At 50.2% G+C, this 18,410-nt stretch overlaps 1 protein-coding gene across 9 annotated transcripts in view; it reads right to left on the reverse strand.

Annotated features, from left to right (window-relative positions):
- Window positions 1-18,410, reverse strand: part of LOC133342036 (protein Aster-B-like) — a 129,740-nt gene that overhangs the window by 9,212 nt on the left and 102,118 nt on the right. For all 9 annotated transcript variants that reach the window (XM_061550923.1, XM_061550922.1, XM_061550921.1 and 6 more), the window contains 10 exons: window positions 16,859-16,967; window positions 16,130-16,313; window positions 15,056-15,205; window positions 13,401-13,519; window positions 12,122-12,264; window positions 10,623-10,726; window positions 9,200-9,394; window positions 7,420-7,516; window positions 4,854-4,961; window positions 537-660 (listed from right to left, as the gene is read on the reverse strand). In XM_061550923.1, the coding sequence (XP_061406907.1) occupies window positions 537-660; window positions 4,854-4,961; window positions 7,420-7,516; window positions 9,200-9,394; window positions 10,623-10,726; window positions 12,122-12,264; window positions 13,401-13,519; window positions 15,056-15,205; window positions 16,130-16,313; window positions 16,859-16,967 (1,333 nt within the window). The remainder of the gene's footprint in view (window positions 1-536; window positions 661-4,853; window positions 4,962-7,419; window positions 7,517-9,199; window positions 9,395-10,622; window positions 10,727-12,121; window positions 12,265-13,400; window positions 13,520-15,055; window positions 15,206-16,129; window positions 16,314-16,858; window positions 16,968-18,410) is intronic.

Here is an 18,410-nt window from a genome sequence, read left to right on the forward strand (position 1 = left end):
TGCGTGACATTTGAAGTCATCGCTTTGGACGAACAGGTTTTCCTTTTCGCACAGTTTTTTGTTAATCATCAAGAATTGGGCAACCCTTGGGTCAAGCTGGCTGGTCTTCTGCAGGGTTCGTAATAGCAATACAACTTTATACTTAGCTTTGAATCGTATTGAATCATCTTTACAGGATTTAGCGTGACCCCACGTTAAATAGAGACAGAGGAACAGGGCGAATGCATGAACGCTTTCAACCTTAGTTGTAAAGCGTCACAAAGGGACTACGTGTGGTGCGACGTAGCTCAAAAAGCAGGACAAGTAAATGTTTGTAAAGGGACGATACAACCTGGGCAAATGAGAATCGATGCTTGACCTCGTATGAAGGCCACCGAATCGTGGGCAGACACAACGATCGGCTGCAAGCCTATTAAACACGTAGCGGTCACCCAATACGCAGCACGACAAAAGCGTGTCCCGTTCAGCGTGCATACAAAGCTGCTGCTGCTGCCGGTGCTGCCGGTGGTGCCGCTGTCTCTCAGCGGCGCCCTCACCTGGTCGATGTGCGACAGCGTGAGCTTGAGAGCCTCCCTCCACTTGCCGAGCTGCGCCTCGTGAGCTCGCTGCTGCTGCTCGATGACTCGCGCCCACTCGCGCTCCGACTGCGGCACGTGCGCCCTGCGCGCAACCGGCCCGCACCGGTCAGCTGAGCCGTCGCCGCATTTCCGACCAGAGTTTTTTTTGTTATATTTCCCAAATTGAGCAAGCGCCGTTCATTTGACAAAATTGCCAGCGATGTGTGACCGCTAAATTTCGATTTAAAGCTTTCGTGACTGCAGGGATTCATCTTTTTGGTTCTTTCGGTAAAGTCACGTAGAGTGGAAATAATAAAATAATAAACATAAAACATAATAAAATAATTCTCACGACGTTTCGGCCACAACGCAAGCAGCCGTCCTCAGGTGAAGAACAGGTCTGTCGAGAAGACAGAGTCTGAATGTCAGTGACATTCAGACTCTGCTTGCGTTGTGGCCGAAACGCCGTGAGAATTATTTTATTATGTTTTATTTTTATTATTTTATTATTTCCATTCTACGTGACTTTACCGAAAGAACCAAGAAGATGATGTGTGCCCGTGTGGTGCCACGGCCTCATAGCAACTCTGCAAGCGCCGCGACCTCCCCCTGGCCCCCACACTGAGCACACACACGCAGTGTCCTGGCAGGGGATCGCCTGGCACGACGGGTTTTAATCCGAAGGGTCCCTCGGAGGAAAGTCCCACGATTGGCCAATCCTCGCAGGACAGGTCACACTGCGGTGCCCCTGAGTTGGATTAAAATTGTACGGGTGCAAAAAGGTTCACCGGGCCAGCAGCAATGAGTCATTCACGACATCGGGAGGGGCTGGGGTGGAATATTAAGCAAGAAGAGCAGACCATGAGGTCAGGGGATCGCAGTGCCACAACCCCCCCCGTGACCCCCATACCGAATACACACTCGCAGGGTGTGTATATGCCAGCCGGGCGTCCTTCCAGATTAACGAGGGTGAGTCACAAATTAATGAGGACGGACGGACAGACAATGGGTCGCAGAAGCACCCGCCGCAGCGCTCGATGCAAGGAAAAAAAACGATAATCACAGGTAGGCGCACGATTGTCCGCGTGCTGTACAACGTGACCCCGGGCTTTTAAAGTCAGGGGGATAACAAGAGGAGCCTGGGACCGTTCAAGGGGGCATCTTGTCTTCAACCTCTTGGCCGCCAGGACCCACTCCCTGCCGTCCTGCCTTCTCGAGCCGCTCGCAGCGTCTGTGCGACGCCAGCGAGTGCCGCCACGAGGCAGTGAACAAATATTTCTCTCGCCCTCCTCCCTCCGACTCTCACAGCGTCCGTGCGACGCCTTGAGTACAGCTGCGAGGTACGTGGTAGGGCGTCTGAGTATCTGGGGACTTGGGCAGCAGTAGGCTAGGCTCTTCTCGCAAAATATTCCCTCTGGGCAGTGCGGAGTTTGCGCCGACAATAAAAGTTAGTACAGAGCATAGGCGTGGCGTCCGTGATTCCTGTGTGGAGCGGCTGCGTGGGAGAACGCGCGGCGAGAGCGAACGCCGAGCCGGAGCGTGTGTGCGTGCGCGCGTTGAGGCAATCGCTCACAGATGTGAGCGCGAGCATGCCGCTGTGTGCGTCAGGGTCGCGATCGAACCAACAACCCTCCTGTATACCAGGCGAGCCAGTTAACATCTCGCCACCGTGGTGCCCTAATCAACAATTAAGTGGACAACAATTTTGAGGTGGTGTGGTTTACGAGGACAGACGGAGCAAGGGTGATGGATCCAAAGATGCCAATCTCGGGATTTGGGGTTGACACACGGTGGTGATGAAATAGTCTATGCATCCTGGGATCTTTCTTCCGCCTAATGACGATTGCTTGCGTTGCGATCGAAACGTCGTGATCTATTATTTTTTCTACCTACGTGACCTTACCGAAAGAACCAAAGAGTAAGCATCCTGGGATGTCGAATACAAGTTTGAAACTTTTAAATTACAGTCTGGTACTCGCCATAGCACTCCAGTGACTTCGCTGCATTGGTGTCGTATAAAATAAATAACCACAGTGACATAAACACAGGCCAGACCGTAATGCGACAGTAGAGTCTCAAATCTTGACTTAAAGCTTTCGTGACTGCAGGAATACATATTCCATGGGTCTTTCGGTAAAGCCACATAGATAGAAAATGTTTTAATAATAAAAATATCACGACGTTTCGATCGCAACACAAGCAATCGTCCGAAGGCTTGTGTTGCGATCGAAATGTCGTGATATTTTTATTATTTTTCTATCCACGTGGCCTTACTGAAAGACCCATAGAATAAGTATCGTCTCATTCACAAAACCTCAAACTTGGCCTGGGTATATATCTAAGAGACTTTTGGGGATGGATTTGCCTTTCAAATACTTATCTAATGCGTTCAGAACGCAGCCAGTAAGTGGGGATAAATAAATATCCATGTAATTTGGTCTCCCACATCTGACTGGAAAATCAGTTATGCGTTGCTCACCTAATGGACCCTACACATTGACCACCGGGTCAGTACGTACGGGCAGAAGGCGGCCCAACACGTCAATAACAAGTCCATCAATTATTCAATTAACCAACCATTCAATCAGCCAGTTATTCTTTAGGTGGGTCAATTAATTACTCATTCAATCAGTTACGTGAAATAGACATCAATGGGCAATTGAAGGGCAAACTGGAGTGAGAGGGTAGCAGGCAAGAGAGTGGATATACGTTTGAGATGGCTAAAAGGACGATGGAAAAGCTACATTATGGGTGGATGTAGGAGTGCAGTGAGGCTCTGCTGTATTTAATCGCATGGGTCGTTAGCCCAAGGGGGCCTTCATCCAGCAGTGGATTGACTCACTGGCGATGACGGATCGTGTTCGACAAGTCAACTTTTATACGTGCGGCGGCTGAAACACGTGGCCATTTAATTTTGGAACAACGTTTATGGACGTGTGTACTTTTCGTCGCCATGCTTATATAAGATGGTTAGATAACAGCAGGAGTCTATTTTTTTTTTCAAATTGGAAACTGGATATTTAATTTGTACACGAGTTTGGACATGGGAACGTACAATTAAATTAAAAGGTCACGGCGGAAAATATTACAGAACGGAAAGATAAACCACACTCAAATTAAAATGTGCAGCATTCATTTGTGCTGGACTTGGCGGAAGCTCAAAAGGGTTGAGAGCCTTTTAGTTTGACCTTTGATTCAGGAAAAAAAACAACCCCAGGTGTGAGGCCCACGTGTATTTTGTGCATGTGGCTGTATGCATTTGTGTTGTGCTGTCCTCAATTGCTTGTGGGGGGAGCGGTCGTGTACTGCTGGCCCAAAGGGAGCGGGAGTGCCGTGGCTAGCACACGGCGCGACAAACTCAGCGACCCGCGTTCCATTAGCGGTCACGTCCAATAACAGTGGAGAATATTTGAACCGGTCCTAGTCCTCCTGAGGTCGACTCAGCCTTAAAAGAGTAGCTGGTGGGGGGGTGTGTAAACATCAGCACTGGGGAGACACGGGCGCGGTGTCGTCCACCCACTCCCTCGGGTTCAGTGCCGGCCTTCACACGTGCTCGCTCACAGCACTCGCCCAAACAGTCTGTGGAGGCTATGCTGGGGGGGGGATGGTTGTCATTGTGTGGAGAGTGATTCGTGCACTGCTACAAACCCAGCAGCACCGAGTTCGAGTCCCGGCCACACCTAACATCGGCAGCTATTATCCGTTATCCGTCAGAGACCTCACATCGGCTTTTAATAACCGTTGAGTGAGCACTGCGAGGACATGCCACGGCTGGACGGGGATGTGTTTGGACCCTGCCCATGGTTCCCTGTCCTACTCAGCCCCGCCCACTCTTTCTTCCACACTCATGTAAACATGTAAACGTCTTCGTTATTTCTGTAAAGTGTCTTGAGATGAGATTGGATCGAAACTACCACACACATCCAGGTTGCTGTCCCATTCCAAAGACCAGACTGTGTTTTGCTATGGGTGACGGAGCTTTTTGCAGCCAGGCTCCCACGACTTGGGAATTCCCTTCCTCGGTCCCATTAGGTTAATCTGAATCCGTTACACTTTTAAAAATCGCGTCTTACAAGTCAACTGCTTTTACACAGGCGTTCCCCGTAACTTAAAACTTCATGCAAAGGGGCTTGAGGCCTTGTGCGAATTGCGCTATATTATTATATTATTATGAGTGCGTCGTTGGCTTTGGTTTCAATTCGCGAGATTTCTGCCGCATCAGGCGTGCGCGCTCATCGGCCGTCCGCGCCGTAATCTCGCGCCGCCGTGACAGAGCTCACGCGCGCTCGGGCTCACCTGCTACTCCTCCTGAGGCTCTGCAAGAGCTGGAGGTTTTGCGTGGTCGTCTCGAGGGCCCAGAGTTTGTAGAAGAGGACCCCGTTGAGGCACAGCAGCACCAGGAGGCTGCACGACATCAACACGCGCTCGTCAAGGTCTCAAGCGCGGACACGTCGGGGCTCTCAGGCGGGGCGCAACGCCACCGCCTCTGTCGTGCTTTGGGAGTCTGCTCATGCAACGGCTGATCTGCTTAACAAGCTGAGACCCTTTCTCCAGCTGATGACATTCTCCAAAACATGGAAATAAATGTATCGCCTAGACCAGGGGTTGGAAACCTGCGGTTTCGGAGCGGCATGCAACTCTTTATTAAGGACTGCATCGTGACGTTATTTATTAAAAACCACCATCTCGTATTCACATGCACTGAGGTTCATGAAATATTGAATTTTTTTAGGCCATGGCAATCCCATGGCCTAGACTGTACAATGTTGATGATGCTGATGATGACCTGACAAACACCGAGGATGGGATACGTTGGTTTGCAAGTTGATTTATTGGCCGTCTGATCTAATGCAGCCTCGCAATGCGTATTTAAAACATCGACACGACTTGTGTCACGAGATATGTGAAGAGCATTGTGGGAGTGCTCGTGGATGAAGTTGAGGATTATCTGTTTGGGCCACTGTGCCCAAATCGTAAGGGGAAAAACAGGTGACTCCCGTGATGATTGGCCACACCAAAAAAGAAAAGGGTGACCCCCGTGATGATTGGAAAAAACACCAAAAAAATTGGACGCTTTTTTGCCAGTATCAACTAATGAAAAATTTCGCCTTTTGCAATTCGCTGCTCTAACACTGGTTGAGACTAGGCCCAACAGAAGGCTGTCTCTTGTGTAGGCCAATCAGTTTCCAAGACAATGCCATCTATACTATCAGAGCATGTTTGTTTGCATGTTCACCACAAGAATGTGTGGGTAATCCGGACATGATTCCTTGCAAAAGGTTTCTGTTTGGTGTTTGAACATCTTAACACCTGTTTCATTGTCAGAATGGGTAACACCTATTCTTTTTTTACACAAGAAACATTTAGCATTCCGTAAACACCAATGCTCTGAGAGTCAAATAAACACATCAGCTTGTGAATTTATGAGAACCTTATTAGTTAATTAAGAGAAGAAAACATAGATTTTTTTAAGTTAACTTTATAATGACAATTACAATTTTGCGAGTCTCTATTTTATTTTATTTACAAGCACGTAACTAGACTTCCAAACATTTCTGGGCCACCGCCATGCATCGTCAGCCGTTATCATCAAGCTTCGCTTCGCCCTAAAGCGCTCACTTTTATGGCAGAGGAAAAAAAATCAGTACCTGAAGAAACTCCTGACAAGTGTGCGGAGAGAAGAAAAAAAAAGGAAGGCAAATTAATTTAGGAAGTCCTGACATGCGATCCAAATAACCCGCTCAACAATGACTGCCTCGCAACAGATCCGCCGTTTCTCACCACCCTCGAGACCAGCGTGGCCATCCGCAGAAGTCGCACCCAACGTCACAAACATCCGATATGAGCACAAGATTCCTTTTGTATATCGTTAAACGCTTTACCAGGTATGAGCTTAACTTCATTGCTCAAGTATACAATTGAGTTTTAGGTATTTTGGTAACCATTATCATCATCGGCTATGATCGATCCACTGCTAGATGAAGGCCTTCCTCCAAGCCATTGCCATCTCTCGGTCCTGCTAAGCAACAATCGACCGAGCACCTGTACACGATTTCATCATCGCTCCATCTCCGTGATGGGCGTAACCTTGGGCTCCATCTCTTCCTGAACCGCCACTCCGTCGTTAAACTCGACCACCCGCTTGACATTTAATGCGGTCCTCCACCAACCCACAACTGACCGGCGTGGTGAAGTATGGTCAAAGCACCTCCACGATCAACACGGCTTTCACCCAGCCGTAGACTTACAAAGCACCGAATGCTTAACGTTTTTAAATCAGTTGCTCAGGGACCTATCTGCCGAGTGAAGCCTCAAAGCATGCGAGTGTGTGCGCGCGTGTTTTCTCTGCGCGCTCCAGTTGCCCGTGGCACCGCTGTTCAAACCGTGCACAGTGACGCACGCATGGCACAGTGACGCACGCACGGCACCGTGAACAGCGCGCAGGCGAGCCACGGCACACGCGACAAAGCAGCTGCACGAGCAGCTGCCGGTGCGCCGACCGGTGTTTAGGAGAATGACACCAGAAGATGATTTCAAAGAACCACTTCTGAACGCACTTTGGCAGAACCTCCTGATAGAGAGGCACTGGGGGCATACTCTTTTAAAATGCCCTGCAATAAGTTTCCAGCACATGGCAATTAAACCGATTGTTTCAAAAGAGGTGTCCCAAGACGTGTTCAGGAGAGCCTGACTGAATGTGGAATATAGGGAAAAGCCAAATTTAATCACTTTTAGTTTGGTCTTCCGCACCCCGCCCATCCCACAATCACTGGTGGCGAGGTTGAGACAATGACACTCGCTCCGCTTGTTACATCACGGGTGGCTGGGGCAGCAGTGATCGAAGGGTTGTGCCGTCACTCACACGAACGCCATGAGCAGCAGCACGCGAGACAGCGGTGAACTCCCGGCGTCCCGCCTCTGCCGACTGTCGTCGTAGAGAACCCGGCAAGTGTTGGAGCCTGCGTGCGTGTGGGGCGGTATGGGGAGCAGGGGGCGGTAGTGCAACGATTAGCATGCTGGGCTACGAACCCGGCGACCCGAATTCGATTCTCACTCATGGCCACCACCACTGACGATTATCTCAACCGGTCCTGGGCCTCCCCTAGGTCGAATCAGCCTTAAATGAGTATCTGGTGCAATGTGTAAACATCGCGACTCGGGAGACAAAGGTGGCCTGGCGTGGTGTTGGCCACCCACCCCCCTCGTGTGCCATGCCGGCCGTCATAGGTGCTCGATAACATCCCTTTCCCCAACAGTCTGTTAAGGCTATATGGGGGATCTTTGTCTTTAGAGGTACGGGGGCCACAGAGACAGCATGCGGTCAGAGGCCAGGCTCGTCACACAAGAGTGGAGGGCTACGTGAGAGTTGCAGAGGTGTTCCAGGTCATACAGGTCAGCATTATAGACAGTACACAATTGAAGGTGAAACAGGAAGCTCTCCTGCTCACATAGTAGTCGATATTGAGACCGGCGTATGGGCGTTAGCACGCACAGAGACAGCACGCAACAGGCATCGGTTGCTATGCCCCAATTAATGTTTCGCGTTCTCATTCATGTCACCGAAACTAAGGTTTATGCTACATACGTAACAATGCAAATTGATGAGCTGATTACACTAGAGGACCTGGTTTCATCACGGATGGTTGAGACCTAGATTAAAACCCAGCTCCGATCTCTGAGCCACCTCAACATAACAAAACGTGAATCTACATCACAGCACCTATGATGAGTTAGACCCTCGGCACTCAAGGCCTAAACCAGACCCTCATAGCACGCTACACAGATGAAAGCTACTCATAGGTTGGATGCTTTAAATAGAATCATTCGAATGTAAACAAAAGTATACGAGATGATGGTGACCTCAATACACCAATACGGGAAAGAGTTCCAAATTATCTGGAGAGCTGATGTACAACAACTGTTATCCTGCAGAGGTGGGGTAGATTAACTGAATGCTGGATTGTTCAATAACGTCAGAAAATAAGGGGTCAGAACAAGAGGCAATGCCACTGAAATGGTTCAGGACATGTTTTACGAATGAATATGGAAAGGACACCACATCTAGCAATTCGTCGAGTACAATGAAAAATTAACAGAGGGAGATAATGAACGAGGTGGATCGATGCAATAAAGAATGACGCTGAAGCAAAGGGTGCTTTACTACAACGACGCTGGTACACAGATGGAGTGAGTTAATTCGGCTCTGTCGACCCGCTTGAGGTGACGGATGGGAATGTAATAATAATGATGAGACTATTTAAATTTTACCAGGTAAGGCCCACTGAGCTAAATAGCTCTTTTTCACAAGTACCCTGGCCACAAATGATAGCTCAATGAAGTGGCGTATCGTGTGAAAATACATAACAGCCAATTACTCTAAGCGCGTGTTGATTCTAAATGTGGAAGGAAAAACCGGAGGAACCGGAGAAAAATCCAAGCGACCACGGGGAGAGATACATGCCAACTACAAACACACAACAGGCGTCAGGGTCGGGATCGAACCCACAACCTCCTGTATGCCAGACGAGGCAGTTAACATCTCCTAGCCAATGCGGGGTGCTCCCCGCTCAGCTAAACCCTCGTACGTTTGCCGCACAGTGAACCGCGGCGGAACGAGAGAAACATTGTCGGTGGTCGGGCACCGGTGGAGGCGCGTGGCCCCGGCACGATGCGGCGAGGGTCCACGATGTCCTCGTCCGTCGGCGTGGTGACGGGCGACGCGGCCGATGCGGCCGCCACCCCGACACGGTGCAGCAGGCGCTTGCGCCGCCGCAGCCCCAGTGGTTTGTCCGTCTCGACGGCAAGCAGCAGCTTCTCCGCGCGGCCCACCTCCGACTCTGCCGAGAGATGAAATGGGGGGGGCGGGCCCAAATCAAAAACTAAACTATTTTTCGATTTAAAGCTTTCGTGACTGCAGGGATTCATCTTCTTGGTTCTTTCGGTAAAGTCTACGTGACTTTACCGAAAGAACCAAGAAGATAAACTATTTTTATTTGACCAGGTAAGGCCCACTGAGCTATATAACTCTTTTTCAGAAGCGACCTGGCCACAAATGATAGCTCAACGAAGTGGCTTATCACGTGGAAATTTATCGCAGTGAAATACTCTAAAAGCACGTTTCTAAATGTGGAGCGAAAAGATCCACGCGACCACGGGCAGAGAGACATGCACACTCCAAATATACAGCAGGCACCAGGGTTGGGATCGAACCCACGCACTCCTCTATGCGAGGCAAGGTAGTTAACATCTCCCCACTGTGGCGCCCCATGCGCACACGCATACTGCCGCTCTCTTGGATGAGGGTCACGCCGCGCCGAGCGGATCGTGCGAGTTTTGGGCCGGGGTGGTGGTGCAGTGGGGAGGTGGGGTGGTGGGGTGGTTGGGCCAGGGCGGTGGGTCGGTGGTGCGGTGGGGTGGTAGGGCCAGAGTGGTGGTGCAGTGGGGAGGTGGAGTGGTAGGGCCAGGGTGGTGGGGCGGTGGGGAGGTGGGGTGGTAGGGCCAGGGTGGTGGGCGGGGCAGGGTGGGGGTGGGTGGTGGGGCCAGGGTAGTGGGGTGGTGGGGCCAGGGTGGTGGGGCCAGGGTGGTGGGGCGGTGGGGTGGTGGGGCCAGGGTGGTGGGGCCAGGGTGGTGAGGCAGTGGGGCGGTGGGGTGGTGGGGTGGTTGGGCCAGGGCGGTGGGTCGGTGGTGCGGTGGGGTGGTAGGGCCAGAGTGGTGGGGTGGTGGGGCGGTGGGGTGGTAGGGCCAGGGCGGTGGTGCAGTGGGGAGGTGGGGTGGTAGGGCCAGGGTGGTGGGGCCAGGGTGGTGGGGCGGTAGGGTGGTGGGGCCAAGGTGGTGGGGCCAGGGTGGTGAGGCAGTGGGGCGGTGGGGTGGTGGGGTGGTTGGGCCAGGGTGGTGGGGTGGTGGGGCCAGGGTGGTGGGGCCAGGGTGGTGGGGCAGTGGGGCGGTGGGGTGGTGGGGTGGTTGGGCCAGGGTGGTGGGGCGGTGGGGCGGGCGGGTAATTGGGCCGGGGTGGTGGGGGGGTGGGTTGGTGGGGTGGTTGGGCCAGGATGGTGGGGCGGTATGTACCGAGATGCCGGAAATAATCGTCGATGCCATTCCATGTGTTCCTTTCGATGAAGGTCTTCACAAGACCCCAGGGTTGCTTCCGGTAGCGAATCTCTGAAGATACCCTGCAGTGAAAGATGCGCACAATGAGCAATCGGGAGAGATGAGAACACATCGGACCATGACTAAAGCACATGATGACCCACACGTGCAAAGCAAGTCCAACGATCTTCCACCTTCTTGCACGGGCACAGCCGAGCTGATTCGAGCCAACGCAGAGCCCTATTGATATGGGTGCTTTTCCACTGGCGATTTGCCGGGCTGAGCCAGAACCAAACTGTGATATAAAAAAAGTGTAGTTTGGATAAGAGGCAATAGCAGGTACCTCAGAAGCAATTCCGTGATATTTCTCTTCCTGAGGCCATTCTTGAACAATGACACGAGTGATTTTATACTACTTCGTGTAAGAGTTTCACACTGAAATATCTTCCTTTTCATGACATTAAAATGATGAAACGCAAATGGAATTGAATTGAAATAAAACACAAGCACATAACGAGGCAAGGGTACTTTTGCCAATGCTGCACATGTTGTGATTATTAAATAGACTAACGTTCTCCTGGCATGGTAAACTGAAGAAAAAAACCTCAAATGATATGGACACGAATGATCAAATGCACCATAAATGACTTCCAGCACAAGCAATGGCCACCACGGTAGAGGGGGAAACGGAGGTCAAGGAAGACCGAGATAATGAAGACGGATCAAGGACGTGAGCGACAGAACGCAGAGAAACACCATGGGCTGCAAAACCAACAACACCTACTTGGCAGAAATAATAACCATCGAACAAAGACGGTTGTCACCGCATCGCGCGCTTTCAGATGCGGCTTCTGCGGCCGTCTGGAACGCTCTTCCTTCCAAAATTCGGAAGCCACTGGGAGCTGTGCACTTTTAAGTCAACTAGATTGAAAACTAATTTCTTTCGAACTGTTTTTTGTGTTCAGTATGTTGCCCTTCCAATGCACCTCCGATTAGCATGGTTGGCTACGTACGGTTGGAAAGTTCAACATGCATAGAGTTGAACTTAAAAAAGTACTTTCAGAGAGCCATTGCCAACAAACCATGCACCCAGCAGCTTCTGTAGGTTAGACAGGGATGAGACATGGCCCGAGGCGAATCTAGAAACTTCCCAAAGAGGTGGGAGGAACGGTCCCAAAATATCAAGCTTTTAAAATTGGGCTGTCCACTCCAACAACAAAACATTCCACGTACTGCCCCAGTGAATACAATTAAATACCAAGATTCGGTGTCTCAAGGGGGGGAGAGGTGGTGGGAGATTGCATCTTGCCCCCCCCCTCACTCTTTCGAATCGTCCACTAGAAGTGGCGGGCCTGTACCGCACAGCGACCATCAACCTGGAGGCTTCGATCATCGGAGCTGGGGCAGTTTCGGAAGTCGAAGAGGAGAAGGTGGAAACGCGACCCTAGGACCGCGACCGATGTCAGAAGGTCGCTCACCGAAGTCGGCACTTGTGTTTGGTGATGCGCAGGATGCAGTAGCGGTGGGCCGTGTGGAAGTAATCCTGGTAGGGGATGTCGTGCGTGAAGATCTCGGCGTCGACCACGTAGCACTCGCCCTCCCGGCTGTTCTTGTACAGAGTCTGTGTGCGTACGTACGCGCGCGCGCGGTTAGCGCACTGCGCTGCGAATCCGGCGACCCGAGTTCGGTTTCCGCTCACGGCCAATACCAGTGACGATAATCTGAATAGATCCTGGGCCTCCCCTAGGTCGACTCAGCCTCAAATGAGTACCTGGTGGGGTGTGCAAACATCGCCACTGTCGGCCTTCATAGGTGCTCGCTAACAGCACTTGCCCCCAACAATCTCTTAAGGCTATCAGGGTGATCTTTGGCTTTGTGGCCACACAGACAAAAGTGGGGACATAGAGACATTAGTGATTGATGTCAGAGGAAGACCCAAAGACTTCCCAGGTGGGGTGGGTGGGGGGCGTGCAAGTCGGTCTCGAAATGTCAAGCTTTTCAAATAATCCATCGGCCTATTGCCTTTCCAGACCGGTATTATAGAGCAGCGTGTCTAATTAAGCAAACAGACACAGATCTGAGTTTGTCTTCACAGGTTGATTCCTGTAAACCCATGGCAAATATTTTAGAAGCCGGATCAGGTGACACAGTTAATCTGACTTCCTGGGTTTTGATCTGAAGATACTTGACACAGTTCCATGTGAAACGTTGTTTCTGATTGTTCAATTTGGTTGTGACAATTGTTCAACTTACCGGTGAGCTGGAACAACCATAATAGGTTTGGTAAACGCTTGCACACGTGACAATTTATGTTGGCCAGTGGAAGTGGTTTCAAAACAACAAAATCTGACCAGACCGTGAACTAAACTAAACCTATAAACTATTTTTCTTTTACCAGGTAAGGCCTACTGACTTGGCCACAAATGATTGCTCAATGAAGTTGCTTATTGCGTGGAAATGCATAACAGCCAAATACACATCTTGATTATAAATGTGGAGGGAAAAACCGGAGGATCCGGAAAAAAATGCACACGACCACGGGGAGACACGCAAACTCCAAATATACAAGTGTCAGGGTCGCGATCGAACCCACGACTTCCTGCATAGCGGGCGAGGTGGTTAACGTCTCGCCACCGTGGTGCCCATTTACGTGGCCAAACCCAAACATTTATTACGGAAAACAATACCGGCTGCAGCAACCTCCTACATGTGTTAAGTTGTGTAGGTTTGTTGTTGTTTTGCCCGCTGCTGCCAAACCTGTGTTTCCGTTCCGTTGGCCGACTTTGGCGCGAGCGGGTTGGACATCGCCACGCCGTAGGTGAGCACTCGCGTCATGTGACCCGTGGCCTCTTTCCTCCACGGCTGCACGCAGAAATCTGAGCACGCACACGTGGACGTGCGTGCCAGTCAGCGCGGTCGCCGTGGCGGGCGCAACTCAACGCAATGCACGACAGAAATGTGTCATTTCATTGAGGGGCCGTGTGTTTGTCTTTGGCGTGGTTCAGGACTGGTTTAAGTTGTTATTCTGCTGCCTTGCCCCAAGCTTGCATATGTTCTTCTTGGTTCTTTCGGTAAAGTCACGTAGAAGGGAAATAATAAAATAATAAAAATAAAACATAATAAAATAATTCTCATGACGTTTCGGCCACAACGCAAGCAGCCGTCCTCAGGTGAAGAACAGGTCTGTCGGAAAGACAGCGTCTGAAGACGCTGTCTTTCCGACAGACCTGTTCTTCACTGTCTTTCTGACAGACCTGTTCTTCACCTGAGGACGGCTGCTTGCGTTGTGGCGAGAATTATTTTATTATGTTTTATTTTTATTATTTTATTATTTCCCTTCTACGTGACTTTACCGAAAGAACCAAGAAGATGAATCCCTGCAGTCACGAAAGCTTTAAATTGAAACTTGCATATATGTTGTTGGGAAATTGGCAGAAAATTCAAGTACAATATGTAGTTGTTATGTACATTAATATTTCTATATTTATTCATAGTGGCTTTCTTACCTTCTCTATTTTGCACTCCTATATTTTTTTAATTTGTTTGTTGCTGTAACTTGCTGACCCGCGAAATACTGGGCATCTGTGAAAATGAGATTCGTAGCTCATCGGATTCCTCACGTGTAAATAAAGATTCTGATTTTGAATCTGAACTGCAGAAATGCCACGGTATTTACACACAGCCCTGAAAGTAAGCAAATTTTATTCAAGTGGTAATCATGCATTAATTATTCACAGTATGCCGGACATCTGCCATCAGCGAAAATTGCTCTCCCCTAATTTAGTCCGGATTCAAGAGATTTTACCGTACAAATGAGAAAATATGAAAAGCAAATGGCTGGCTTTTTTACTGTGATATATACACGTTTATTATTATTATTATCTGTTACACTTGTTCACCCAGGAAAGCCTCACCGAGTTTCACTACTCGTTTTGTAGGAGACGCCTGCCAAGTTTTCACAGTAGGGGGCGATGATTGCTAAGCGATATTTCAATCGATTAATTTGCGGTGCAATTTTCCAAATTTGACAATATTTGGACCGCGATGCCGTCGGCACATACAATGGCCTGCTCTTGAATGACGTCACGGAGCCATCAACCGTGCAAACGGAAAGGCTTAAGTACAAACAAGTTGCACCTATAAACCTGTTAAACATTTATTTGCAGTCACTCGCAAAATCTTTTTAAAGAAACAAGCCGTATCTTTTTCGTGTTGCATATTCCATGAACGGAGTACGGAACGCAGAGACACGCGGCGCTGCTCACGCGACTTCAAGGCACGGAGGTCACGCTCCCCTTTCCGTGGTCGAGTAGGTACCGGAGGCTAACAACGATAACCCTTGCGCACAACCAGCGCTTGGGCAATCACCGGTGGGGGGGGGCCGGGGTAGGTGGGGGTCGGGGGGGCCTCACCCAGCAGCTTGCGAGACTCTGCAAAGTTGCGGCCAAACTCGGGGTCGTGAAAGAGCAGGTCGAAGAGCTTGTCGGCGCCCAGGTGGAAGACGGCGTTCACGACGACGCGGCCCGACAAGTCGCCCATGCCGCAGTCCACCTCGCACGGCGCTGCACGCACGCACGCACGCACGCACGCATTCCACGGCACGCGTCGACAATCGCGCCGCCATGCAGGCGCACGTAAGTAAATAATAAATGAAGCGGTAACGTGTCGCCCCTCTTGTCAAGCCGCCCCTGGAGGAGAGGGCCTTGCTCATGTCGTGCGGGTCGTGGGGGTTATTTGGGCATAGCCTCGTCCAGCAGTGGAACGACAAATGGACTGTACGTGTGCACATGTGCTTGTGCAAACGGTACGACAATGTACGCGTCTACGAAGGGAGTGAACAAAAGTGCATGAGACGAGACAGAAATAATACAAGCCACACACGAAGAATTCGTCGAAAAGTCACGCACGACCATGCGTTTTAAGATGGTTTCCAAAATGTGCTCTGTCCTCGAAAGCCTTTCGTTACAAATGATGACCGCTGCGTTTCAAGCTGCACAGTGAGATGACATCACATATAGCGCCCGATGTGTGTGACGTCGCGAGATGATGTCACACACGTAACGACGCCATCGCCTTGGCTGCCAAGAAAAATCCTCTTCGCTAGATTTTTTATCGCCAAGATTAGGGAAACCCTTTGACAAAACTGGCCAGTTTTCTTGAAGCTATATCGCTAACAGCAACAAAGCGCATTAACGCTTTCAACCTCCGTTGAATCCACTCGTCAATCACATTGTGACCGCTCCCTGACTGTGATGAGCTTCATCGTATGGGCTTGCAGATTACAGCGCTGGGTGAGCGGTTGTGAGGCGAGAGCGCTCGCGCTCCACACGCGTGAGCAAAGACGAACTCACCGTCAGAGGTCGCAACCGGGTACCCGATACCCGGCTAACCGTACCCGGCCGGGTACGGTTAGCCGTTTGCGACCCTGGTGCGGCCGGGTACGGGTACGGGTAAAGAATCAAAACCCGTTTGCGACCTCTGCTCACCGTGCTCGTCGGACGTCTCCGAGGAGTCGCTGAGCTCCGTGGGGATGCCCTCGTTGGTGTTCATGTCGAGCGACGGCGGCGACGGCGTCTGCGGCATCGGCATGTCGCCGCCGCCCAAACCCCGCTCCGAATGCCCGTCGCCCGAGCCCAGGTCGTCCCCGTCCCCGTTCGCGAGGGTGTCGAACTGTAGAGGGGGTAAAGCGACATGCAGGGGCAAGGCAGGGGCAGGGTCAGAACAGCATTAAAATGGGGTCAGGATAAGATCAAAGTGGTGCAAGGTCAGGATAGGGTCGGGACGTGATCAGGACAGGGTCAGAGCAGCGAGGCAGGGCAGCAGGGCAGGGTACAGGCTATTACTACTTTTGGTATTCGCGCCATTCTTATAGTGCAAGGCTATCACAATAGGTGCCATGTTTAACAGACAGTCTGCAGTGATTTTGCAGTATGGGGCAACGTTGCTGTGTTTTCTCAACTTTGTTAGGTAAATTCTACATTGTGGCTCATATGGACCACGACGCAGGCAGACATCGCCTGTACATGTGCACATGCGCTTGTGCCCACTGTGAAGCAGGCAGCGAGTAGTGATTACGGTTACCACCCCCGCGGCGTTAACCCAGGTGGCTGTAAGGGTTCGAACCGCTGTAACGAGCGGGAGTCACGTCACCAGCTCGGACCGTGACACTGATCCGGGTGGGAGTGTGGGGCAAGGCGCGGAGCGCGGTGACTCACGGAGTTGTACTTGTGGTAGAGCCGGGGGCTGGGGTTGGAGCGAGAGTCGTTGGTGGCTTTTGAGGAATCGTTGAGGTCCGGGTCCTCCCCAACCAGTTCCTCCACGAAGCTGCAATGCAAGCGAGAATCACGTTGAACACGGCCAAAGCACACATCACCGCTACACCCTGTCCAGCACTACCAATGCGACGATAAATAAAGTTCATAAGACCTCCGATATATATATAGAGTATGTGCTTAAAATAATTGACAATGTTACCAAATGTTTCGGCTGTGTATCATACGACTGTTACAAACGCCACCAAAAATGTAAATAATGAGGAAGTAAGATGTGCAGCCCTGAACTTGTCTTGCTCCCGCCAGAAGAGCTTCTACCACAAGAGAGGGTTCGAGAGCAGTGTTCTTCACTTATTTTCACAAGGGGGGGGGGGCACTTTTGCCAATGAGACATCAGTGTGGGGGCTGCCACACCGCCTGCTCAGGCTGTTTTCACATATTCTTAGGTTTTTTCGGTAAAGTCACGTAGGTAAAAAAATTCAATTAATAAAAATAAAATCTAATTCTAGAAGTAAATCTAGAATTAATACCCTCTACGGGGAGGAATTTCACCTATCTGTTAGAGTTTTTAACAGACAACGAGACAAGAAGTCACAGCTTCTCGAGACGCTGGCCTTCCTCAAGAGATGCCGCAATAACAAGGTAATACCCATCGCTTTCTTGGAATTTCTCTTACTTGATACAGCAATCGTGCTGTGACGATTACACCTGAAGACGGAAGCTTGTGTTGCCTCCGAAACGTCGTGATTTATATTTTATTTTACTTTTATTAATTTTAATTTTATTTTTTTACCTACGTGACTTTACCAAAAAAACCTAAGAATATGAATCCTTGCAGTCACGAAAGCTTCAAATATACTGTTTTCACATGTTGTGTATTGTCGGGGGCCAAAAGTCAGGGGCCGCGCTAAAGACCACCAGGGGCCGGTCAGTGGCCCATGAGCCTTGCAATGAAGAACACTGTCCTCGAGAGCTCCTCTACAGGGCATTTGGCCTACTCGCCCAAGCTGGCCATACGTCTTGGAAGAGGTGGAAGTACCCACACTTTACCCCACTACATGCCACCTACCCATCGACTAACTTTGGTGAACCCATTTATGCTGCCGGGCGGACAGAGGCCAGGGGATTTAAGAAACCTGCCATCTCTTCAAACTGTCATGCAAGTTAATTAAACCGGCAACCTCCGCTAACCATTTACACCCTAAAGCAAACAAGTACAATTATAAAAATGCAAGATGAAAAATTGCAATCACATCAATCAAAAAAATCAACACAGAAAAACATAATTTCAGTTAATAGATAAGAAGTATAATATTGTTAGTCACATTATTCTCGGAAACCCTCTTAATTAATTACATTTAAAATGGCCGTGCTTATACTTTAAGCAAGTTTAGCATTTATTTTGTTTACATTTCCATCACGCATTAACTCGCGGTCTGTAGTGAATTTGCATGGAGTGTAAAACTTACTGAGTTCTCGGCCTCACGAAGAACCC

Source organism: Lethenteron reissneri, chromosome 13, assembly GCF_015708825.2.
Source record: "Lethenteron reissneri isolate LAM-NWPU_2019-01 chromosome 13, ASM1570882v1, whole genome shotgun sequence".
Lineage (NCBI taxonomy): Eukaryota > Metazoa > Chordata > Hyperoartia > Petromyzontiformes > Petromyzontidae > Lethenteron > Lethenteron reissneri.